This window comes from Scaptodrosophila lebanonensis, unplaced genomic scaffold, assembly GCF_003285725.1.
Source record: "Scaptodrosophila lebanonensis strain 11010-0011.00,11010-0021.00 unplaced genomic scaffold, SlebRS2 tig00000096-arrow-pilon, whole genome shotgun sequence".
Lineage (NCBI taxonomy): Eukaryota > Metazoa > Arthropoda > Insecta > Diptera > Drosophilidae > Scaptodrosophila > Scaptodrosophila lebanonensis.
This window is the reverse complement of record NW_022060567.1, coordinates 4,589,951-4,617,778: the sequence shown is the minus strand read 5'-3', so window position 1 is coordinate 4,617,778 and position 27,828 is coordinate 4,589,951. Positions and strand designations below refer to the sequence as shown.

General features: G+C 36.2%; 2 protein-coding genes across 3 annotated transcripts in view; one reads left to right on the top strand and one right to left on the bottom strand.

Annotated features, from left to right (window-relative positions):
* The window catches only part of LOC115627703 (rho GTPase-activating protein 21), a 69,441-nt gene that overhangs the window by 20,099 nt on the left and 21,514 nt on the right, over nucleotides 1–27,828 (bottom strand). For both annotated transcript variants that reach the window (XM_030523446.1, XM_030523447.1), the window contains exons 3-5: nucleotides 20,232–21,186; nucleotides 18,235–18,543; nucleotides 17,325–17,809 (exon numbers count right to left, since the gene is read on the bottom strand). In XM_030523446.1, the coding sequence (XP_030379306.1) occupies nucleotides 17,325–17,809; nucleotides 18,235–18,543; nucleotides 20,232–20,468 (1,031 nt within the window). In that variant the 5' untranslated portion in view covers nucleotides 20,469–21,186. The remainder of the gene's footprint in view (nucleotides 1–17,324; nucleotides 17,810–18,234; nucleotides 18,544–20,231; nucleotides 21,187–27,828) is intronic.
* Nucleotides 15,062–15,471, top strand: LOC115627706. The gene is made up of 2 exons (XM_030523449.1): nucleotides 15,062–15,112; nucleotides 15,181–15,471. The coding sequence occupies exon 2, from the start codon at nucleotides 15,210–15,212 to the stop codon at nucleotides 15,372–15,374; it is 165 nt and encodes a 54-aa protein (XP_030379309.1). The 5' UTR covers nucleotides 15,062–15,112; nucleotides 15,181–15,209; the 3' UTR covers nucleotides 15,375–15,471.

Here is a 27,828-nt window from a genome sequence, read left to right as displayed (position 1 = left end):
GCACAAAGGCATACCTGGCTATTTCTTTTCAGAGTGTGATACAATTGATACAATCATAATTTGTGTACGTGTGCCTTATGTGACTTGTGTACTTAAGTTTGTTTGCATTTTAAGTTTTGCCAATCGACGACAAAAGCTACATGAATGCAGATGAAATGTGTGTACGAATATAAGCGTATCTATGAATGTACACACATACAAGTATGTACGTATGTATGTATGTATGTATCAACATTTGTGCTCATGTGGAATTTCGCACTTTATAGTCGGCTGGGGAAACTGTTATTGCTCCTAGGCCGAGTAAGCCCCTCCAGTTCATCAAAAAGTGCCAACTCTTTTACTCTTTGCAATTAACATGTCATAAATAAAAATGTTGACATATTTGATAAGCACTGGGTATTGACAACGAATGCGCGAAAGAGCAAACAAACCTGTCGACACAATTTACAAACACCCACTCAGCCCATCCCACCACACTCCGCGCCACCAAATGAGTGCCACGTTATCGACGATTGATATCAATTTCACTAGCGGTAAGCAATCGGGCAAAAGCAACTGCCGTATTTCTGCAATCTGAAAATTAGTTTAGTTTTTTTTTCTTTTTTTCTATCTCTCCTCTTTTGCAGAAGGTGTACGAAAAACTCTGCCAGTAGAAAGGAGTCATGTTATAGTAAGCAACATTAATACATATAAGATCAGAATGAAAGGGCCAAATCGATATAGACATATTCACGAACGGAAACTTTTGAACCATGACAGCTAGGGACATCGAACTTAGTATTCAGGCTTAAGTTATTCATACACCGACAAGGGCTATGTTATATATGCACGCCCTGAATATTTTATATATTTTATAAATGGAAAAATCACTCTTGAATAATATTTTTCTTTCTGAAGACATCTTAAGCTAATTGTGTGCTAATAATCAATCCTCAACATAATCTTATATCAAAATAGGAAGACTGTACTTGTAATATATAGCCGTCATAGGAACGATTAAATTATTTCAAGGACGGCAGGACTGCTAATTTTTGCGGTCGAATTTAAAAAAATAATAATAATCATAATGACACTTTAGAATGCTGCGAATTGTTGTTGCTATTGATAATAGTGATTTAGTCTGCTATTTTGAAAACCTTTATAAATAATGATAATTGTGGTTGTGCCTTTCATTTTTATGATGCCGCGCTGTACTCGTTTATTGAAAGTACTTGAACTTTTGAGCTCGCATAGCATTTCAAGGTCCCCACCCAATTACAAAGCAAGTCGTCTGTATTGGGCAGTAACAACAAAAACTCGCTGTTCTTAGTAAGTTTTGATTTGAATAATAGAGCTTAGCTTAGCTACCGATTATAGCGTGCGTGTGTGTTTGTGTAACCACCAATCAATATAAAAAAACCTATTGACGGGATAAGAAAATTAGCAGCGGAACTAAGACTGTGGCTAAAAAAATGTCTAACACCAATTTGTCTAGAAAGACTAACAAGAATGTTGATATTATCTGTCTATCTAGTATTAAACTTTTTAAGACTTTGTCTTTATCGACTCGTTTCGTCATGCTAATCAATAAGACATATTTCCTATGGTCTCTGACACGCCTGCTTTGCACAAACTAATACTATATATCCGTTTACTCTTTGGGTACAGTGTTTATAATATTAGTCTATTTGTTGGTTCTTTCGATGCACCCATAGCTCCCGTAAGTTTTTCTTTTACTCAAATGTATATGTAATTATAGCCACAAAGGTTATAGTAATTTATACATAATAATAATAATATAGTAATGTATATATAATAATAATAATAATATTTATTCAGTCATATTTCTTTTTTGCAATAGTACTGTTTTTAAAATGTTTATAGACTTCTAGGTATTCTGTATTAGATATCGTTTTTTTTTAGAGAGAAAGAGAGAGAAGATAATATTACAGCGTCCACTTTCGTATAAGAATACAATTTTTACAATTCAAGATTATCATTGATATTGAAAATAATCAAAAATGCCGTAGACGAAATCTTATCTTAATCTCTTACAAGGTATATGTATGTATAGTTTTCTTTTATTGTCCAAGATTATACTGTTCATATGAAAACAAATAAATATTAGAAAACAATTGTGTTTTCCCGAATAAAATAGAGTGCCATTATTGCCATGTGGATTTTCCTCGAGGTGGTACTTCCCAAGCGCCTAGACCAGTAAACAAAATTACATATACATATATGTACATATACGAGTATTATGTTCAGAAGACACTGACGACAATGACTTATTGCAATTTATTAAATGAAACAAGAATGTAGACAGACCGAACTCCTAAATAGCCCGTAAATTAATAAATTTAATTTAAATATGTATAACAAATACATATGTAAATGTAATGCTTCAATAAAATTAATTTACTTGGGGCGTGAGTCAATGTGTGTTCTTTTGGTTCTATGCATCACTATGTATCTGTGTGCAGTACAGAGTTGGGCCACACCAACAACAACAAAGGCTTTAACTTTCTTGGCAATTGATCTATCATGATGAAACATCACATGATGACAAACTCGATGTAACTGTTAGTTAGTTATAGAAAATCACTAATAGCGGGAAAGTGGAGGGAGGGAGAAAAATTTTGAAAAATACTCTTGTACCGGTATATACTACATATAGTAAGTACATACATACAAGTATACTATACATATGCATGTAGATTTTTTTGCGGTCTAATATACTCTTTTACCTTATAAAGTATAATAAGAGCCTTACAATAACATTTCCAGCCGTTACGATACTGGAAAATAGTAATAATGCTTTAACTTGAACAAAAGAGATGTTTTTATGATTTTTTATGATTTTCATAAATAAAATGAAACTTTTTTATTTATTGCTCACATCAAAAAACGTAGATGGTAGTTGCCATTCGCAGTGAATACGTTGTAACACTCATTTAAGACTTTTTTGAAAGGCAATACTAAGGGGAGTATGTAAAATTTCTTTCAGTGTGAATAAGATCGCTGAACAATGACAACCTAATAAATTTTCGGGAAGAATATATTTGAATAAAAAATATATATTAATACCACCTTGAGCTACAAAATATGAAAATTGAAGCAGGAATATAATGCCTGTCGAGAGGAAAAACGGGCACGTCTATATCGAAATAATTGTGCGCTTTAGACTTAGGTTATAAACGAAATCTGAATATAAATGTTTGTGTATATCCATACCTTTCGATTGACCTATCGATTAGCCGTAATATCTGTGTAGTGTACTCAGACTGCATCGGCTGCCGACTATGGTGATCAAAGCAAATGCAAAAGCAAAGTTTTAAGCTTTTGCCATTGAGAAACGCTCAAATATGTGCATGAATGCAAGGTTGATTGCTTGGCTGACTGACGGACTGACGTAATGAACGAACGCGCGTCTTTGCCCTGCCTTGTTTGGTTGCTTGCTTTTTGCTGCCTTATCAGTTCTCGGTTATCAATACTAATTACAATGGTGTTATAAATTGACAAAAAAATCGGAATGATAAATTAATGTCCCTATAAATTCACACATTCATGCATATGCATACATGTATGTATACTGTATACATATGTACATACATATATATGAACAGGTATGTATATTTGTTTTTCTCACCCAAGAATTATTGTTGGCAGGGTTGTGTTTTTTAGCGCCGCAATGTTTTGAAGAATCTTGAAAATTTGTTTAGTAAGGGTCTTGGCACTTTAATGATTGCGCTACAGTAATATTTCTTTCTTTTGAAATTCTAAGTGAATTCAAGGGCGGCAGCACACACACACACACACACATACGCACATGTAAAATAAACAGGAACAAAGTAAATGAATTGTGATTTATTTGAATTGAACGATCACTTGCACTTGTTGTTTGAGCTTGCGGCTTACATGCGATCCAAAGCTTAAAAACAATCTGCACGCTCTATGCGCCTTCCAACCGACAACTAAACCGAAGTACAACACCAAGTCGCAGCGACTAAACTAAACAAGACAAAAAATACACACACAAAAAATATGTACATATGTACACAAGTATATAAGTATGTACATATGTATGTATCAAATTCATATTAAGCGCGCGACAATAACAACAGCAGCTATAATAATAAATACAACAATAACATCGGTAGCAATGGCTGACAAATAACTGGAAGAGAAATAAAACGGAAAGCACAAAAGAAAAAAGCGTGCCCGCACACACAAAAATATGTAAAAATATGTAGGCATATGTACATATGTATACATATATACATATATATATATACATCCCAAACACCCCACCCAAGTTAGCGTCCAAACACCCACCACCCCTCCACCACTGACCAGGCAAACATTTGACAGTCAGTCGCTCCGCTCGGTCTTCCTTTTACACACACACACACGCACACACTCATTTATATATGTATACATACACACACACACACACTAGCATACTTTGGAGCAGTGTTAGTGAAACCTACGTGGGGCCTCTGCCCATACGCTCGTAGATGAGCGTGCGCCGGCTTCTCCTATTGCTGTTTTTGTTGCTGTTTCTGTTGTTGTTGTGGCTGCTGTCGTAGTAAGTACGTATATAACGCATTATAGTCATCCATATAAGTAGGTACTATATATATGAGTCCAACCAACATTTGGGCAGACTGCCTGTGAGAATGTGCCTATCTCTGTGTGCGTGGATAACGTGTGCGTGGATAATGTGAGCGATGATGACAACAAAAATCACTGGATAAATCAGACAACAAATGTAAAGGCAAACAAACACGCACACTCACGCACAGCCTATATAAACTATATATATACTATATACATTTATATATATATATATTGTACATATATGTCTGTGTATAGGAAAAGTAGTAGTGCAATGTGGTATCAATATATTTGTTTGGGAGATATTTAAAAATCGCCGGATGGTCGGGATCTTTCAAACTTTTCTGTGTTTGCCAGCTCGAGGTCAAGAAATTCGTTTAAACGAGTGTGTGTGTGTTAAGTTTTTTTACCATACGTATACTTCAGATCGTTATTAATAGAAACAGAAATGGCACTTAAAATATTTAGCAGGCTGGTCACATTAAACAACAATTGCACGCGTTGGAGGCGTATTTAAGGATATTTTTTAAATGCTCGAATATTTTTTAAATTCCTCACATAGTTCCTCCAATTGCTCCCCCCAATCCCTTTCCATCCTTCCATAAACAATATTATGTTTTATTGTTGAAAGTTTAGCCACTAAGTAGAACATCTAAGATGCAATCATCCTATAAACGATCGATATTAAATAAAATTACAAGCTATTTAGCTGTATATAGCTATATCTGTCCGTCCGTCTGTCTGCACAAAACGCAAGGAATTTTTAAAGTGTTGGAGCTAGAATAAGTTCTCCTAGCTCCGAGATTGGACAAGTTAGCGTTGTTTTTGCCAGGGTTTTCAAGTGTCTTGTTTATGAATAAATAATAATACAAATAATTAATTATAGTATAGTATAGTATGGCTACACATTTTTGGTCTGAAATGTATAATAGCGTTTGCCATAAAGGTGTGATATAGCACACGTACGAAAATAATATAAAATCATTACTTTTGTCTGCATTTATTCGTGGTCGCGATGGCGATTACGGACAATGTCATGTAACTACTACGCATATTATACAATTATGCCATACATGGCGAGCTGATACGAACACAACGTAAAAAATATCTCTGATTACTTCAAGTAGCCAATTATTTGCATACACACTCGTGCGTATGTATGCACACAAACACACAAACACACACACACACACACATAGAGTCGTGCGATTGCCTGCGATGGAGGGGGGAAATGGAGACTACACCACACGAGTATGACGTTGTGGTCCAAAGGCTTAGCAGAGCTCATGCCGACGGACTCAATTGTGGTTGTTGCTGTTATTACAGAAAATCTGTTGACCAAGGAAGGCGTGGATGCAGTTTGGAGGATAAATATAGTATTTATTTAATCGTATTTGCACACACATACTGGATAAAGTAGGGTATAGAAAGTCCAATCATTCTGTTGCTTATATGTTGAGACAAATCTATTCGTCTGTCAGGACGAAAGTCTGTGTTCAAAAACGCAGTTTAGACTCTTCTAATAAAAGTGGGGAAGAGATGTACCATTCCAACCATACAGATGGCGCCACCAGAAAAAATCCTACTCCAAAAGTCCTTTTTAATTTGTTCTTGTAATTGTGTCTACTATCATTATTATTATTATTTTTTTTTTTTTTTGGCATGCCATAAATAAAAAATTATCATTACAAAATCTTTAAGATACTTATAACAAATTGAATTCCCTAATGATCTTAGCACCATATTCTCAGTGTATTTGTTCCATCTTGTCTGTAATTAAAAATAGTTTTTTAACATACTATACATAAATACATACTATGTATGTATTTTGGTTGTTTTGGTAGCCAAAGGTTACGATTTGCGACCCACAAGTGATGCAAAACTATTAAATATCCGACTACATCACTCTTAATATGCAATTTAGTTCCCATATCTTTAGAAATAAAAGAGTTTTTGCAACCCATTTTTTTTAAAATCATATCATTTCTATGACATCAAAGTACAAGTATGTACGAGTAGCACTGGTCTGATATCGTTGCCAATATTTTCCTATCCGTCAAAAAGAAGTCAGAAATAGTGATTGAATCACATTTTCACAAACAGACGTTCGGATAGAAATAGCGATTTGAAATAGTGATTTGATCATGCTGGTCCTATTATATGTACCTATAACAATTTGGTCTACCATTGCTCCTTCTGGCAAACGAATTGATTTATCAGTTAGGATAACCACCAAGGTAAGTAATGTGACGGACAAATTTTTTTACATTTTAACTTTAAAAAGTCCGAGAACCATATGAGCTGAAGAGTGAATATTCGGGACAGTAATTGTGATTCGCACGCACACAGCTCTAATTCAGACACTAACTCGGTGCTAATACCATTTTGTCATTATTTAGATATTTTTGATATGTGCAGATCAATTCTGCAGCTTAAAGTGCAAAATGTGAACATGAGTACACTTTGTAGCCATAGTGTAAAGTGTGTCTGCTTCTGCTGCTGCTGCCATGTTTCTATTAAAACGAACGAATTCGCTATTCAGAGCAAGTGGTTAACAATGTGTTGCTGTTGTATGTTTTATAGAAAATTCAATTAAACTTATCGTAATCATTTAACAATGGCGCGTTAATATCTCAGCTTTTTTGTTGCTGCGGCTGTTTGGTCAAGTAAATAAATAAATAATTAAATAAATACGTGTATATATGTACGTGTATGCATGGTATATAAGGAGTATATAAGGCAATGCGCTTTTGCATATTTACGGCATATTTGTATTGTTGTTGCTCAATTAGTCAATCAGTTGCGTTGACGTTGCGCTGACTAACTGCCGCTGTTGTTGTCATATATAAAAATTTATTGTTTAAAATTGTATACATACGTGCACACATACATACATACGAGTATGTGTGTGCAGAGCAACGACAACTGTACGTATACGCAATTGTTTGTTTGTTTGGTCGCTTGGCCGTTCGGCCGGTCATGTTGAAATGTGGGCGTCATTATGATGTCCACATTGAAAATTGAAATGTGATTTGAATTTAAACAATTCTTGTTTCATTTTTTGTCTCCCTCACTTTTCGCTGCCTCTCTAGCCCTCCTTCATTTTCTGCGTTTTCGTAATTTTTATGGGTCAATAAACAAATGAAAAAACAAATAATATTTAAAAAAAAAATCAATAAAAGAAATCTGATTTGTGTTATAATTATGCGTCGTTTTTGCTGGGTGGGTGTCGTTTTTTTTATGTTTTAAAAACGTTGGTAAGACTCTGATTGAATTTACAATATACAAGTAGTAGGGATTTATAACTGATAGATTGGCTCACACAATTAGTTTTAACATTTAAGTGAAAGACTAATATAGTGTTGAGGGCTTTCTCTATGATTGGGGAGATAAATGTTTTGCTTTTAAATAAGTAATTGGTTTGAGGATGCTTTCCTTTGTGGACGCAAGTAGAAAGGTTTTGGGATTTTTAAATTCCTTCTAAACTAATTTTCTAATTTAATTGTTATCATCAGGTAATTAAAATGTGTCTTAGCAAAGCCCTTCTATTTTAACTTAATTCTTTTTGGTGACTGTAAGGAATACATTTTTTAAGATAGTCAAGCGGCTAGTTTTTAAGTTTTTTTTATAAAAGTATTATATATCTCGTGGTTTTCTTCCGGTTTATATTTAGACTTCTATATCGTTGAGCCCGATATTCGCAGTCGTTTCAGCCCTGATGATACTTTGGTTATGAAAGGATCGGTGGTACAGGTATCAATATTTCGGCGTAATTTCTGACGCTATAAAAATTATCAATATGTTATACTTGATGGAAGGGCAAAAAGTTAAGGTCTTTATTAAAAAAACTAGTTTCAATTTAATAATAATTAACAAAGACTCTTGCAAGTTTTATTGTTCCAGCTATAATACTTCCCGAAATCCTTGCGTTTATATATACAAGTAGTATGATTCCATGCCCGATTACTGTAAGAAACCAGAAAGAGGAAGCTCGACATGGCGAATTTATTTAGCCTGGATTCAAATTAATATCATACGTATTAACTTCTTCAGGGTCGGAAAAAACCCAATTGGCCCTTACGAGAATATTCCTATATTGGGGCCAATTCTTGGAAAGGTCACTGAAAAGTCTAAGGGTATATTATATTTGGTTTGTAAGTTTGAAACACCTAGTAGGAATATTCGTAGGCAATGCTTTCTAATAATATTTAGATATGTAGTATGCTCATAGTAGGATATACACGTACTATATATATTCCATAGTAAGTAGTCAGAGCCCTTACCTTCTTTTACGGCTTATTTCAGACAAACGGACGGTCAGAGGGAGATGGCCGAATCGAGACCTCTGCTCATGTATATTAAGAATATACCCTTTTTATACCCTGTAGCCGTAGCGTAAACAGGGTATATTAGGTTTGTGCAAAGTATGTAAAATGCAGAAGGAAGCATCTCCGACCCCATAAAGTATACATATACATATATTCTGATTCAGCATGACGAGAGAACTCGATCTAGACATGTCCGTCCGTCTGTCCGTCTGGATGAACGCAAGGAACTCAGAAACTATAAAAGCTAGTTGGCATCCAGATTCTCCTAGGTTCGAGAAAGGACGAGTTTATTTTATTTTTTTACTTTTCCCCACCTTCCCCCGCTACAGAATTTCGTCAATAGCGTCCACATTTTAAATGCTACCTAAACCAAACTTTGCACACATAATTTATATATAATTATCTACTGTTGTTTATTATATTCAATTTTATTCAATTCTGTCAATTCTAAGAAAAGTTATTAGCGAAACAAATTCTCGCCAGTACAACCCCCCCAAACTTAAGCAAAAAGTTCGCTCTTCTTCCTCTTTTTGCTGCTGCTTTGGGCGCATATAACTCAGTGACGGAAGTTTACCTGGGTACAGGGTATTACACTGTCGGGCTTGCTCGACTGTAGCGTTCTCTCTTGTTTACCTTCGGGTACACCCTGTACCTGTAGGCGCAGATGCTGGTTTAAAATAATTTAAGAGAACATATTTGAAGTTTATTTTAGGACGAAAAGAGAGCGCAAGAGCGGCCGTTTTACAGACGTCGCCTCGCTCCCTTCGCCATCTTAGGCTTAGATTAGTATGTAAGCCGAAACTGAAAATTAGTTGTTATCCGGAGATAAATGTAAATATAAGTATAAGTAAGTGTCCCGCTTCTTTCGTTTTGTTTATTAATTTATATAAATATAAATTTTCACAGGGTATAATGAAAGGAATAAAACGTTTAGGAAAAGTAAAGACAAACTTGTTCGAGTTGTAACCACAATTGTGCATATAAAGTCGACCAACAATCGGACGCATTTACGTGGCGAAAACGTTTCGAGCCGCTCCAAGCTCTTGGCTATTTGTACAGCTGCAGCAGCCACAGGGGAGCGAGCAGCGGATACTTTTGATTTACAAGTGAATGGTGCGCGGCGAGTGAGTGCCCATCAAATTGATGATGTTATTAAAAATGTTTTTGGCATTTTGAATTTCGCTCGTAAGTCCCACGAGAGAGCTGGTTTGTTTGTTTTATATCGGAATTGCTAACAAATAAATAAATAAAAGAAGAAAAATTACTACCCACTACCCATAGTAAAAATCAACTAAAAAAATGAATATGACGTGGTAGGAAACTAAGCGCAAAAAAAAAAAAAAAAATGCTACAAATCGCAAAATTCTCTGGTTTCACGATTTTGATGTTCTACCATTCGGTGGCCACGAACTGTGCAGAAATGCGAGTGCATATGCATATATGGTAGATATTTTGGTAAGTTTTCGAGATGAGAGAAATTCGAAATTTGCGAAATGCATTCGTATCAATGAAGTAAGGATGCGACAAAAAGCAGTTCGTAAATATGGAAGACAAGCCCAAGATCTGGAGAACTAGAGTGTTAGCATTATTAAATATAAAGCAAATGAATATGGTGCATCAATAAATGGAAGACATTAAAGGCAATATAAAACATTCAAACGAAAACGTGACATTTCCATTATTAGCATTGAATGGGCGGTGGAGGCGATAAGAAAATATTTTTTTTTAAGAAAGGTAAATATTCTATTTATTTCATAACTACACGAAGCTCACGAATCAGAACGGCTTCAGTTAAAATTATTTATATCGATTTTGTGTCGCAAGAAATAAGTTAATCTAGTATTTAGATAGGAAAATGTATGAATATATTTTATAATTTAATTTTGATGCTCACAATGGTTTTAATTTCTCTTTTATAAAACAAGAATGAAATGATAGAGTCGATTTACATGTTTGTACTGCCGAGAATTTTTTTCGTTAATAACTTTTCTTAGAATTGACAGAATTGAATAAAATTGAATAAAATAAACAACAGTAGATAATTATATGTATATTATGTGTGCAAAGTTTGGTTTAGGTAGCATTTGAAATGTGGACGCTATTGACGAAATTCTGTAGCGGGGAAAGGGGGGAAAATTAAAAAAAAAATAAACTCGTCTTTCTCGAACCTAGGAGAATCTGGATGCCAACTTTGGTTATTCAAGCTTTTATAGTTTCTGAGATCCTTGCGTTCATCCAGACGGACAGACGGACGGACGGACATGTCTAGACCGATTTCTCTCGTCATGCTGATTCAGAATATATATACTTTATGGGGTCGGAGATGCGTCCTTCTGCATGTTACATACTTTGCACAAACCTAATATACCCTTTTTACCCAACGGGTACAGGGTATAAAAAAACACACACACAAAGTTATGCCTTCTCGCACATGGGAGGATGCCAAGTTTGGAAATCCTAGATATTATGGTCAAAATCTTCATTGAAATTAATTGAAATGCAATTAAATATGCCCAAATCAACAATTCATTGCATTTTCAATGAATAATTGGGTCTGGGTTGTGCTGTTTTCCATACAAGTTGACTGATAACCAAAAACTGGGCTCATAGGTGGCTGCTTTTTTGATTGATCGCCTGATTTGGCATGGTGCGACTATTATTATTTTAAAAATATATATATATTTGCCGTCAAAAGTCTTTTATTGACGACCATCTCGGCCAACGAGCGAAAACACTCGTTTGACATGCTTTTAGACCGTGAAGACCGAAGGGGACTATTTTGAATAAAATCAATTGATTTTACTTTAGACTTTAAACACTTTGTATGATGATTAATATTTCTACTTACTCGCATTTGCATTGGCTTCAAATGCACGGCAAATATCTTTGATGACACATACATGTGTATTTGAAAAATAAAATAACAACGCCTCGATCAAATTAGCAGCTTTTATTAGTGACGCTGTTGTTGTTGTTGTGTTATGTTCTACATTTAAATTATATGCTGCCGCATTCGCATCCATGGCTCATCATATTAATTAATGGTAACGAAATGTCTGACGTCTGTGCCAACAAAAAACGAGAATGGAAAGCTAGAGTTGGACAGGGCCAACTATTATATACCCTGAACCCAAGCTTAAAAAAATAACATAAGGGCACAAAAATAATTTGAGTAACGAATTCCCAGAATAACGGGATTTGCGGAAAACAGTAATAAATTAAACTCGTCCTTTCTCGGTCTAAAAAGAATCTGGATATCAAGTTTGGTCATTCGATTGAGATTGTCAGCCTGCTCAAGAATATATATGCTCTGTATGATCTGCCACCCCTCCTTCTTTGTGTTACACACAGTCGCAGCAAACTAATATACCCTTTGGATGCAGGGTATAATAAAAGATTCCGCAGTGGACATTGTTTGGCAAAATGTTTCGCATAGTGCAGTCCAACTAACTGACTGGCAGACAGACAGACATACGGCCGTAGACAGGCAGACAGACAGACTCGCAGACCCACATAAAAAGAGGGGAACCGTAAATGTTTGTATGCACGTATGTAAGTATGTCGCATCGCTGGAAAAATCGCACAGAGTTCATTTACAATTGTTTTTAATTATTACTGCCTTTGTTCGTTGTTTTTGTTACTGAAGCTGAAGCTAATGCTTGTGTCATTGTTGTGGTTAGTTAATGTCATTAAGTGTACTTAATTTTGCCAACAAACGATGACAACAAGAACAACAATGCATGCTTAAATGAACATTCAAAAGTCTGATGGAAGCATTTCCAGCACATTATCTATGACACAATTTTGTGACATTGGGCTTTTTATACCCTGTATGCAAAAATAGGTATTCTTGATTAGTGTGATGGGCATGTACTCGTACATGGTTTGTAATACTCTTTGTCTGCGTCTGGATAAAGCATAGCCATTTACTTTTTTCGAACTCGGTTGTTAGAACGGTTTAGGAAAGAAGTGAGATCCGTTGTATCAATAGGTTCGTGTAACGAGGCTGCAAAAACCAAGGAATCTCATAAGCTGACTCGCCGATTGTGTGTCTAGCGTCAGACAAAATAATATGTCTTTGAAAGACCCGCCTTAGTAAAAATTTCATAGATTTTTTTGCGCTTGTAGACAATTGGTGTTCACACGGTTGGCAGCAAACTCTTTTTCACGTGGAACCGCAGTAACGGTTAAATTGTATGAGTTATCAAATATCTATATATTTAGAAGTCGATATTTTGACAAAAATTTAAGTTTATCTTATCCGGCGAGTCAGACAGAGATTTGAAATATATTGAATATATTTCCAGATCTACTTCCCAGGATAACAAATGAGATTTTCAAAAAGTCATTCAAATTTCTACAACTCCCATTATAGTCGAATTATTTCAATTCTGTGTGTTCCAACGTGCTGGCGGCTTCGCCACTACATGGACTGCCGTCGTCCATGGTGAAAATGCATATGGGCATACATAAGCCGTATGTATATGCATAAATGAATGCAAATTGGCAAACAAAATAAAATTAAAATACACACAGATATAAAGATGCATAGACAGACGGTGAGACTGGCTGGCAGACAAGTCAGCTCCATGTCATAAATCAAATGCACAGTGGTCTGCAGGTTCTTTGAATCGCATACCGAAAAGGCTATCGGCCTGCTAGACAAACTCGTACACTTACACGTCCATATTCTTATATGCAAACGGATGCCAAAATGGAATATCTTTTGCACCTAATATACTCGTATACTATAAAACACCAACGTTTAAATTTCTTGTTTATTTACATTTAAACACATGGGCACAAATGGATGTGGTGACGAGTTTTTGACATTTCTTTTGACGAGCAAGAAAAATGAAATACTTATCTTGGATTACGTCCACAGGTTCGTTGAAAATGCAAATGCAAGCAGAGCGTAAATTAATGAATCAAAAGAAGTCTATTGGAGTCAGTAATATAAGCCTAAATAAACTGATTGTCCTTTCAACGTCCTATTATTCCTATACATTATATTCTAAAATACCAATTTAGATGTCTAGTTTGGCTTTTGGTCCACAATTCTAAATCAATGTGTACAAGGGTTTCTATGGAAGTTATGTTTATTTTGCAAATTATAGACTTTACAATACCCTACACCACCCGGTGTACTTTCCAAATTCGTCCGCTCACACAGCCGGACATGACTATATCGACTTGTCTCCTCATACTAATCAAGAATATTACATACATACTTTGTGGGGTCGGCCACGCCTTCTTCTTGTATTACATACATTCGCATTACCGAAGTATGCCCTTTTTCCGTTGGACTTATACTTATGTATATGTACGGTACGGAATTGAATCAAAAGGACAACAACAACAGAGCAGGGGCAGATAACATTTTTGGCTATAGTTGGCTTATACCTTCCGAGATCCTTGCATGCACTTATAAACAGACCTATAAGTGGTAGGCGAGCATCAAACGGAAAAAAAACAATATGTTTTTTAAACAATTGAGTTAATTTTGATATTTATAATGATTAGACGTTTTAAAGCTATCAAGCTGAAGGAGATAATACTATGTCAGATCAAACTTTATAAAACCAATAAAAAATCAGGTGATGTGGTGATTAAATTAGAATAACTTCTTCGAATTGTGTAATGGTTAAATCACATGGAACAAGCTAGGACCACTATATTAAAGCCCCGATCAGCTTTAAACAGAGTTCTTATATGAAACATATTTTATTTTATTGTATACGCGTATATCGAACAATTTATATGTATGTAAACATTAATGGCAGACATCCCAATCCTGGTAAGCAGGACGATATGCGTCGAATTAAATTCGAGATATGTTATACGTTTGGTGAAAAGTGGAATAGCTTATAAGAAATATACTGGATTTTAAAAATATAAATACGATGGGGAAAAGCTAAAAAATGTGTTCCAGATGGGCCTACCGAATATAATGTTTTCAATACAGTGTTCAATGTGCTGGAAGCAAAATAATGAGCTAACAAAGTAAGCCTTAAGGATATATTCAAAAAGTTTAGTATCAACTTGCACTACAAACAATTTCAGAATACAAAACACAACATATACACACACGTTGGAGCACATTTCTCAAAATTCGACCGTTAAATATTTAGAAATATTTCTAGATCTGCAACGTCTTCCGCTACGGATTTGTAACAAAAATTCAACAGGTAAGCCAGATTAGCTGAAACGTTTTGAAACTCATCTTAAGTCGTGCTTGCATTTGTTGTTGTTTCAGAAGATCTCATTAGAAGCAGAATTGCTAAAATGGGCAAGCGTTTGCGCATGATACGTATTATTCTCTGTGTGATCTATAACGATCGATTTTGCTGGAGCTTTATCAAGAGCTATGCATTCTTCTTTGTTGCCATGCGTTTGGCGAAATCATTCCGGGGATTTGAGCTGATGCCGGCCTCTGTTACTGCCATCTAGCCGAGAACCCATCAAAGAAATCGAAAATTGCAACAATACAAATAAATACTACAAATAAAATAAAATAGAGAATAAAGTGGGCAAGCGATAAACTCCATGTTTGTGAATTTTCTTCCCACTGTGCCACTGCGGCGGTTCATTGAATGACGCGGGCCTCTGCCAGCATAGGCTGGTTGCCTTTTCTAATTGCACTAAAAGTTGTCATTTAATTCGAAAGAGAAAATACAGCAGGTCGGCACAGCTCTGGAGGTACAGCTACAGAGAGATAGCAGCAGACGCAAAACTGCCGCCATTGATAAGATAACGTCTTCGTCGTGTTGCCTGCCGTGGGTCGGACTGACGTCAATTGGGCGGCCAGACAGACGGTAGGCCATTGATTGATGGCTGATACAATGCTGTTGTACAGAGAAAATTCGCATAACGAACACACATTTGTTGTGGGCAGATTTCCAGAAACCTGTTATTGTTGAGCGAAGCCTTTACCTTGGAAAAACGCATTAAGACAATTTCTCATGAGTGACGGAGATTTGAAGAATAGCGTAACTCTTTATTCAGTTCTGCTTCCAATTAATACCGAAAACAGCGACCTAACACTACTTAGCTGTGAAAGCAAACAAAACTGATGAGTTTTTACAATTTGAAACAAAACAGGGCTTTATCCTGAAGGAATATAATATAATAAGATGTTTTTTTTTTCTATTTTAGAGAAGATATTTGTGTTGGCAGCATAAAATATTTATGATTATCAATTTTTTAAAATTTATTTTATTTTTTTAATAACTAGATTTTTTGAATACACGAATCCTCCCTTTTCTGTCAATCGTACATTCATTTCGAATTTCGTTGAATGGGTTCAGAGGCACGGTTATGGGTAAGAAAAGGTACGGCTGAATAGGCCAAGCGCCCTGAATAGTTAAATTAGAAGTATTGCTTTAAATATGCATCCATACACGTACATCGATTTTCACGATTTCTTTTTAAGTACATATTTCTATCAAACCTCTCCAAGAAAGAAAGGACTTAAAAATATTGCAAAAATTAAAAATTAAATTAAACATTTTTATGAAAAATCGATGTTTAATTTTTCGATTCATCTATGTTCACTATAGCGAAGTATATCACAGCAATTTTCGTCTCCGATATATAACATCATTGTCATTCATTTCAGACTTACATCACTAATTAAAAGACCTTTTCAGCGGTGAGATTTTGTCTAAATAGTCTCAAGTTTATATTTATTGTATCTATGGCAATCGATTAACCTCAATCGTTTCTGAACTTTTCTTTTATTTTGGAAAGACATTGCGATCAACCATTTCAGAGCATTATATCATATAGCTGTCATGGAAACGATATGATTTACAATCTCAAAAAAACTGTATAGAACTTGTTTATTTAGAGAGATATTGGAAGCAAATAGCATCTTGAGAATGTTGTCATTTGTTATCATCCCCCGTGGGTCGCAAAAGGTGACCGAATTCTAAATGAGTAATATTATAATTAAAAGTTGGATAGTACAGTCGCAGTGTGGTCTATAGTTTGCAGACCACGACAATGGTGCAATCAAGTTTTTTTTAAATATATGTGCTAGTTGTGTGAGTTATATTATCAAACCAATCAAGGCTTTGACAATATCGTATTTTACATAAAGGCACAAGAAAAAGAATCTTTGGAAATACGGAAAATATTATAAATGAATTGTTTGTTATTTTATAAAGACGGTCTTTTTTGAAAATTAAAAATTGCATATATGTATATTTCTTTAGAGATGAGGAACCAATCACCTATTTTTGCATATGATCAATGTCTTTTTTTACACGGTTGTTTCTGGAACCAATCTATCGTGTAAAAACAGAATTAGGTGAAGTTATTTTTTTAGCAAAAGAAATAATAAATTCACTATCCGTCACATTACATTTTCACTGTACTTGCTGATGGATTGGTACTTACCGCATAAAGCCTGCGTCCACGCTGCGCTGCATGGCGAGTAGATTGCCATGTTGTTGTTGCTGATAGAGCATCAATTGTTGCTGATGCTGATGTTGGCGCAGCCTGTGCTCCATGTCGCCAAAGTCAATGCTGCTGCTGCCGCCACTGAGCGCAGGATGGCGTTGCATGTTGCCACTACCGCTGGCGCTGACATTGCTGGTGATGCTGCCGGAGCGGCTACCGCCGTGCAATGGCGGCGCATGCGTCGCTTGCGATAGCGATGATGACAAACTGGCGCTGGTCGCAACAGCGGGATATGAGATCAACTGTTGCTGTGGAAATGATTTGATTGTGGAGGCGCCATTGGAAATTGCGGGCGATGGGGCCTGTGGACAGACAGTGGCCGCTGCTACCACCGTGGACGCTGCTGCTACCGCTGCTGCCGCTGTGGTCGTCATCATGGGCAGACGATTCGACTCAGGTGTATGCGCTATGCTGGTGTAGTGCTGCAAAGGATTAATGACAATAATAATTATTCGCACGCACGCTAAGCAGTAATATCATTATTTATTTAAAAGAATAAATAAAAAGGCAACAGGAAACCTAACAATAATATTGGTTAGGGATGCAGTAATTTTCATTTCGATATTGCCATCGTTCTTTTGATTTAAAATATTTAAATATTTATTTTTATTTAAAATAAGTTGTATTAATGCTATTGAATATTACAAAATGAAAACGATCTCCACTTTCGATATGCGTCACAAAAGTTCGCAATAGAAACAGATTTTGAGCATAGGCTATTAACACTATTAACATATGTAGCTGTCACTTAGTAGAGGAATTCTTGTGCACAGAAGAATCTTTGGACACTTTAACGTAAACAACAATCTCTCTCGCAATTCGCAATTAAATCACTGTTTGGACTTACCATCTGCAGCACATCGCACTCCTTGGGCACCACGTGCAGCGTGAGCACGGTTGGCGTCTGCTTGATCATCGACACAATGGTGCTGTAGGCAATGCCAGCTATTGGCGTGTTATTCACCATCAGCACCCGGTCGCCCGTTTGCAAATTGGCGTAGTGCGCTGGTCCGTTCGCTTGCACCTCTTTGATGAAAATGGTCTCCATCGCTTTCACTTGGTATTGCGGTAGCGAAGTTGGTGACGTAGCCTCCCCTCCGCCGCCGCCGCTGCTGCTGCTTGCGCTGTTGCTGCCGCTGCCGATGACTCGGGCTTCCTACACAGCAAAACAAAAAACGTGTTCATGAATCGTGTAGCAACAACAATAACTACACACCAGTAATAGCAAAGAGCTGAATGCTATTTCTGTAAAAATTGTGAGTGAGAGTGCAAGTCACTTAGCCAAGTAGAGGGAGAGAGCGAAAGAGCGTCAGCAGTTTAAGTGAAGTGAGCAAACGCAAATTAGTGGGGACCAAAAAAAAAATTACTTTAAAAACCTTTTTTTGAAGTTATCCGAAGTCAGAATACTCTGACTAGGACTTCGATAACTACAAGTACTACTATTCTTAAAATGCACATTTCACATAAAAATACATACTTTAGGAATGTCCTTATTTGCATAACAGTAGGAACACCCAGTAATCACTGACAGCTAATAATTAAGCATCGAATAGCTAAGTATAGGGACTAATAATCAGCAGTGATCAAAAATCGATAGTTGCCGATAGCAGATAAGATTGAATTAATTGATATCGAGTATAACTCAAATTATAAAACATTATCAATTGTATTTTACTTTAATTCGCTCAACAATATAGACACAAATGAAACATTTTTGTTTTTGGTTAGTTTGTAACGCCCAAGTGGTTTACCACACGTTATTTAGTAAGTAGGTGGCAATACGAATCCCATTGGCGATGTCCGTCTGCCTGCACACAACGTGAAAAAAGGTGAAGGTTTTGCTCACTCACATCTTCTTCGATTACAATGCGCGGTACATCATGAGTTATTGCCAATAGATCGGTGAATAAGGAATACTACAAGGAAATTATGGAACGTTTGCGTGGCCTGTTCTAAAGAAAATGTGAATTTTGAATTCCTTTGAAAAGCATTTATCTTTCAAGATGAATCTCTTGTCCCCTTCAAAGCAATCCTCCTCAGATGTAATGCATTTATGCCATGCCACTTAGGGCTCCCTGCGACTTTTTCCTTTTCCCAAAACTGAAGACATCAATGAAAGGAAAGCGTTTTGCCACAATTGATGATACAAGTAATGTCATAATGTCGAAGAACGCGCAAAAAGCGCATTTCAGAAGTGCTTCGATGATTGAAAGAAGCGGTGGCAAGAGTGCATCATATCTGAGGGGGATTACTTTGAAGGGGACAAAATGGATATTGATGAATAAATAAATACTTTTCAAAATAAATCAAAATTCACCTTTTCTTTTGAACAGGACTTGTATGTATGCGCTTTACAAACATGCTAAGAAAATAATTCGGCTATACTCTTCATAATACTTTAGACAAAAAGAAAGCAAGCACCAATTTAAATAAGCCCGGCAAGCCGCTGCCGCTGCCGATGCCTGATTCGAGTTTGGCGCAGGCGGCGCGCGTGCGCAGTGGTTCACGTAACGGCAATGAGAACCGCGCAATGGCAACAGCAATAGCTATGTGGCAATGGGGCAAAAGCGAGCACTGGCGGCAGCCAGCGAAGCATTGAGGCAATGGCATTAAGAGCAAAAGTGGCAAAGCACAGGCGATGACTAATTATATGAATATATATAGCACATACATACATACTCGTACGTACGTACGTACATACATACATACACAGGTGTTAATGTTCCTCACAATGACGATGCCGATGACGATGATGGTAAAATGGAACGGAACAACATTAAAATTTACTGTTATTCTCTCACTCTCTCTCTCTCTCTCTCGCATGTGGCGCTCTTGTTCACTTACCTGTGGCCAGCTGGCGACATCATCTTCCGGTGGATAGGCTATAAAATGGCGCAGCGTAAAGCCGAAACCCTGATTCGGTCGCCTTCGTATGACAACCAACTTTGGCTGTATGGATGATGCAGCGATCGCTGCATTGTTTGCGGCCGCTGCTGCTGCTGCTGCTGTTGCTGCTGTTGTTGTCGTTGTTGTTGCTGCCGATGCCGATGCTGTTGCTGCTGCATTCGAGTTTTGTAACATTTTGCTAATATTTAGTTGTTGTTGTAAATAATGTTGGTGGCGTTTCTGTTTTTGTTACTATTGATATTGTTTTTATGGTCGTCCGGTCTGTCTGCTTAAATCGGTGGTTTTTTCTTTCTTCTTTTGTTGCTTTTGTTGTTGTTATTTTTATGTTGCTATTAGTGGTTGGTGGATTTGTTTAGGTGGTGAACCTGCTGTTGTTGCTGTTGCTGGCGGTATTGTTGCACCCTCATTTGATTAGCTCGTGCGTGGTGTAGCAGTTGAATCTGCATGCGAAACTCTCTTCAACAGAAAGTTAACGGATCTCTCTCCAATGCGTAATATTTGACTTTGCTTTCAGTTTCATTTAGCACCCGTTGTTTTTGTTGTTGTTGTTGCTGCTACTGTTGCTGTTGCTGTCGCACACCACTAACAATTCAATTGGCCAACGTAGGCACAACAGCTGCTTCTCTTTGGCTTGTTCTCAGTTTCTTCAAATTTCCTAGGTGCATTGCAAAAGATTTCGTAGCCATGACTTTGTTGTTGCAGTTGTTGCTGTTACTGGTTTCATTGTTGCTATTGTTGTTGCATCTGTCGCTGCTAATGTTGTCCCTGTGCGCTGCATTGCGGTACGTTGTCTTCGCATCTTTGCACTGAATTCTAGTTGCATAGTTGAAGCGTTGCTATCACATCTGTTGCTATTGACTGTTTTTTGTGCATTGTTTTTGCTGCTGCAGGCCTGCAATAGATAACAAAAATGTAGGAGTATTAGTTACACCAATTGCTTGCAATTATTTATGAGTAATTCTACTTATGTACATATATATGTATGTAACAAGTTCGAGCCGATTGCCATCGAACGAAATGTGCTAAGAATATTAGAATTTCGATTAAGTATTACAACAAAGTAGTCGCTTTAAATAAAGACCGATTCATATCAACATGGACTGCAGTCGATATGGCGACGAATGCACCGACAAACGTTGCCATTGTCAGCCAATTTTAAGCATATATTAATATTGAATCACACTTTCAAAATAATTATTCAAATGTAAAATAAGTTTATCGTGTCACGATGATGAACTACTGCATTTAATTATGAGTATGATTGAAAATGTTGTAAGCTGCAGCATTTTCAATATTGAAAAAAATTAAATATAATTATAATATAATTGTTAATAATAATTGTTGTCGCAAATTGTTGTTCTGTAAAACTGAAAGTTTACAATTTTTAAGACAGAGAACTTTTCAACGTATTGGCAGTTTCTGTTAGGTTACCGAAATTTTAACGACTATATTTTGTCTTAGATTCCTTCTATAAAGACAATCGCATAAGAAAATATTTATTTTAACAATTCCATCAAAGCAAATCTCAAGAAGAGAAAAGTGCGACCTTCACAGATGACAACAAAATTCATTTTTTTTAGCCCGCATTTACACGGAAGGTTATTTTCCAATTGCAACTGTCAAAGATATTAATTATTACAAAAGCATTTACATTGGTAGAACTCCATCTGGATTTTGATGTGAAGCTGCTTTAAAGTATAGTTTCCAAGTACTACTTTATAAATATGCAGAAAATATAATGATATATTATGTATAGTTAAGTCATAAAAGAAGGGAAACGACTATTTCGCGACTATTTTGTATTGCTATCCTCTCAGACCTAAAAAAGTAAACATGTTGAAAACTAAGACAAACGTGCTTTGCAGGTGTTGAAAATAAGAAAGTATTAGTACAAGTATGTATTATTAGTATATTAGGCATCCGAATTTTCTGAACTTTAGAACTCAGCTACCTTTCAGATCCAAAAATGTATGCATATTTGTAGAAAAATGTGAAATCTGTCGCCATACTTGAGTTTTAATTTTGACCCAAAAATAATACTCAAAAAATAATCATTAATTTAGGAGTTTTATTAATTTTTTTTGCTTAAAAAAATGATTATTGGTCAATTTGTAAAGTAAATCCAAAAATAATCATTGTTGCCATTTTTATAAAACACTTTAATGATTACAGTCTCTGTTTTAAAGCAATTTAAGAACGCATTTATGTTTAAAAGCTATAACATTTTGATATAATGTAAATGATTTAATTTAATACTATATAATTCAATTTATTTAAAATGTATTCTGATTGTTTGATAATTATTTAAACACTTTCGCGGTCAGGTAAGTTGGCTTCAGCTATTTAATAATGAGTTCATTGTAAATTGGCTTAAATTACATTTTTATTCTAGATCTCTCCCCTCTGTATAAGGTTTCCCCACCATTTGCAGAATGCCTTGTACATGGACCGAAAACGAGTTAATGCCGCTTTGTGTACTACGCATTTCTACAATTCCGAACTTTTGGATCATCTCCCATACTAACGGCATTATAAGCATTTGAACTTTTCTATTCTTTCTGTTCATTACCGAGCACATATTTAGGTCTCCGCTTTAATGTTGGGTCATAAACGACGAGCGGGCATTATATCATCATCACGACGACACGCTAGGCCACATATGTATGTACAAGTATGTACCTATACCCATATGTACTCGCACTATGTGCTCTGGGCAGAGCATGCGAGACCTATAAATATGTACAGTTAAGTGGTTTGGATTTTACTATCTAAACCGAAAAGCTTAAAAACAAAAACCTTTTACCAGCTTTAATTACAATGCACGCCATAAAAAGTGTACAGTAAAAAGTCAAAAATAGCGGCAACTACACACATACATGTATGTTCAAGTATATGTTGGTGTCTGTGTGTATGAGCACTCAGACATACATACATATCTACACATATATGTTGCCATTGTACATTGACCGTCAAAATGCCGGTCAGCTGGCAATTGCCACTTGCCAACGGCCCTCATTTAACGAGTGAGTGTGTGTTGGCCAACTCTCGACTTTAGCCAACTCACGGACACGGACTCTCCATCCATAGGTACAAGTCCGTCCACCCACCTCCACTTTGTCGATTGGCTTACATTTAGCAATTAAGCTGAGCATCGTTTGGGCTCCTACTGAATGTATTTGTTTTAACTCTTTGTTTAGAAGCGTTTAATACTTGTACATGTGTATAATTATGTTTGCATGCTGAACTTTGCGCCATTTCGCGTTTATGACGGGGTCGGTTACTGACCCGGCGTTCTATAATCGCAATGGACCCCCAAAACAATACAACAATTAACATCTAAAAGGTAGGAGGCGTTGCAGACAAGCCACAGTAATATACATACACATATAAGATTTTGATCGTCCATAGAAGAGCTATTCTAGCTCAAAGTATGCATTCGAAAAAGCCGAAGGCACATTCTTAAATGTCCCGCATAAATAATTATAAAAATCAATTCGCTCAAGGGATGCTTTTGACTAAATTACCCCAATATCCAGCTTTCGAAAAGTGAATTCTGCGGCTCTGGAAAGAGCAGCAAGCCTAATACTGTCGGTTGAAGATATAGGCCGCATATTTTAATCCCAGTCGAGTTCCAGGAGAGTATAAATTTATCTTGACACCAGATCTATCGCCTCACTTTCTTTCTGCGACACTAGCCGTGACTAACCTTCTATTGGAAATCCACAAGGAATATTTTATTTATTTTTTTGGATTTAGCTTTTTTTAGATTAATTTTTTTTTTTTGCAATTTAGCTGTTTTTGCTCAAAAAAGCACTGATAGAACTGATCTGCATGGAGAAGTTTTGTGCTTATTGTCAAAAAAAAAAAAAATCCAAATTTGTCCAAATATGTATTTGTTGTATTTAAAAGATATCACATAATTTGATTCAAACATCACAAGGAATGTCTCTCTCTATTCTTGATCAGTATAACAAGATAAGTCTATATAGCCATATTCATCTGTATAAACGCTAAAATCTCACAAATTTAAGAGCTAGAAAAACAAAACTTGGATGTATTCACATTTCCCTAGCTTTATTTTTCTAAAGCAAGTTCTACAGGAAGTTATACCGGAGTCATATCAATAATCGAATCGCCTAAAATCGAAAACCCTGATAGCTTACTTGAGCTATGTTTTTCCCTTTTGTTTAATGAGGCATAATTAAACATGAATAACAAATAACAAAAGAAACCAGTTATTAACGCGCAATTACGAATAAAGACAGACAGCGAAAACAAAAATGAAACAGTGCCTAGCTATATAATTGCTTATTGTCACAGGTTTAATTTAATTTAGAAGGGAATAAAACAAACAAGTACGAAAGTAAGCTTAGTTGTGTCATGATTGAAGAAAATAAATTTTTGCCTATCGCATTTACATACTTGTACATATGTACAAGTACATATACGTACTTATATACTCCTAGGTATGTGCAAGTCATCAGACGGCTTAGGTTGGATACAGATGCCTTCAAATAAGTAGTATAGAGGTACATATATACCAGAGGATCAGAGATAAGCCGCTCGTATCAACAAACAATGCAACGTTGTAATGCTGTGATGCGAAGGAAAACTAAAACTGAAAACTATACATCCGTACATGTACGCATAACATGTATGTGTGTATACTTGTATATGTGTGTACCTATACATATATATGTAAGTATGTATGTATGTACTACTTATATGTAAATATAGATGACTGCTGTGTCACACTTCCATGTATTTATCGTATTGCATTGTTCGATCAACGTCAGAATCAGCTTGGCTATATTTTGCTATTGCATACTCTACACATACGAGTATGTACGAGTTCGAGTACGGATATATGCATGATTTATAGTACTTTTAGGTTGTTTGTACTTTTTTTATTGACTGACATTCTGCGAATTCGATAAACAAAGAGTAGAAGCGACAGCTCAAAAATAAAAATAATTCTGCTTTTGTTTATACACATTTCTTTTGTTTAAATTCGGTTGAGAGAAATATAAATTTAAAAAAGAAAAAAAAATAGTATATAAGTATATTATAATTGCACGTAATTGGATGCCATCTTTATCGATTCCAGGTTGACGTTGCGTCTGCTTTTGTTATTGAAATCGTATATTTTCATGTGTCTGGTCGAGCAGCGAGTCCCTATCACCAAATGCAATACCAACTGGCATTGTAAATTAATGCCGTGTGCATTGGCGATGTAGGGTTTAATATTAAATGGCTGGATCCAATCCATAGTCCAGTTCAGTCCAAAGAAAAACTACTTATAAATAGAAAATTAACGTGGGCGTACGAACTTAGAAGATGGGAGACCTCAGAAACGCCCAAAAACTGTAACCATTGCCGAAAACTTCGCCAAAATTCACCAAATGGTCCATATTGAACAACTTAGAGCTTAGGATCTGGAAAGTAAGGAGGTTGCTGAAGCGCAATTTATAGATTATTACCATGGCAACTGCTGATATATGGAATAATCGACGACGACAACTCCAAGAAACTGGTGCCATCACTTTTCCAGCAGTTTGGCTTCTTTTGAAGACGATTCTATTGATCTATTGATTGGGATTTTGTTCCTGAAGTATAATGGTATAATTAAGGAGCAGGACAGCGAATACTTTTTAGGAGGATTGGAGAGGTGGGAGCAACACTGGGGGAAGTGTGTTGGCTTAATAAGAGACTATGTTAAAAAATACTTTAAAACATTTGTTTAAACTGTTGTATCATTGTCAGGCTAGAAAGATAGGTGTACATATAGATCCTTATATACAATTCCCAAAAATATATCACTCTTAAGCTTTTCGGCGCATATTTGTGAAATTTGATATCTATGTACTATGCGATATAAGGGATAACTCCTAGATATAATTTTATAATCCAATCTGACTGCTATATTTATTGTAAATAAATGCTTTCGATACAGCATTGATATTCAAAATGTTGTGATTTGCAATCTATTTGAGTTTCTCAACTCGTCTAGAGGTTCTTTATATAGTTCATTATTCGACTTGTTGGATTCTAAAACTTACTGGGGTACAGAAATGCTTTCTTCATTGCCAAAAAGCTATAACAAAAAATTTGATAAGTACTTACATTCTGGAGTTACTTTCTAACGGATGAGTCGTGTTCGCTAAGTGTCTGAGTCGCTAGTTACCCAAGTGAGTGCATTTCAAATATATACTATACTTGTAGATGTAAAAGAGGAACTGATGCATAAATCGCATTACTTTCTGCGTCGAATAAATTTCGTTAGCTTGGTCATCACAGTGATTGCACGACCATGACTGATGTAATGTGTGGCTACTGTGGCCGTTGTTTACTCTCATAATTATATTTTTGCAAAACAGTGCAATGGTTCTTATACCATGAACCCGACGTTTAATGATCAATCGTTCAACTTCATTAGCACCCAGAATCGGGCATGCTACATCCCACAAAGTATCTCTATTCTTCACCCGCATGACAGTCGTTTTAGGCGTATGCGTTTGTCCGGCCTTATGGATCTCAGAGCGTATAAGAGCTAGAATGACGAAACTTGGGAGATTGTCCTAAGACCGCGAAAGTACAGGTGTTTTCTATTGCACTCCCTACACCCCCGCTATTCCTGATTTGCCATAACTCCCGTAATTACTCAAATTCGACAATCACCTCCAGTAACTCTTGGTCTGCCGTCATATTATGTTTCATCAAGATAGGTAAATTTTAAAAGGAAGTTATAGCCATAAATGTAATCTCTGCCCAAGCGCTGTGTTGATTTTTTTTCTTTTAAATAAGAGTTAGGTCTGCTCAACTCTGGTTTTATAATCTATGCTTATTCTCTACGGCAACCGTCACGCCAGTACAGTTTCTATAATATTGCACTTGTACTTAAATTAAAACAAGAGAGAACGCTACAGTCGAGCAAGCCCGACAGTGTAATACCCTGTACCCAGGTAAACTTCCGTCACTGAGTTATATGCGCCCATAGCAGCAGCAAAAAGAGGAAGAAGAAGAGCGAACTTGTTGCTGCAGTTTGTGGGGGTTGTACTGTAGAGAATTTGTTTCGCTAATAACTTTTCTCAGAATTGACCGAATTGGATAAAATTTAAAACAACAATAGACAATTATATATAAATTATGTGTGCAAAGTTTGGTTTAGGTAGCATTTGAAATGTGGACGCTATTGAAGAAATTCTGTAGCGGGGGAAGGGGGGGAAAATTAAAAAAAATAAAATAAACTCGTCCTTACTCGGACCTAGGAGAATCTGGATGCCAACTTTGGTTATTCTAGCTTTTATAGTTTCTGAGATCCTCGCGTTCATCCAGACGGACAGACGGGCGGACAGACGGACGGACAGACGGACGGACATGTCTAGATCGATTTCTCTCGTCATGCTGATTCAGAATATATATACTTTATGGGGTCGGAGATGCTTCCTTCTGCATGTTACATACTTTGCACAAACCTAATATACCCTTTTTACCCTACGGGTACAGGGTATAAAAAGTTGTTTATGCAAAAAAG

Coding starts and splice junctions, on each gene's coding strand:
- LOC115627706 (XM_030523449.1), top strand. CDS start 15,210: ATGGGCAAGCGTTTGCGCATGATACGTATTATTCTCTGTGTGATCTAT.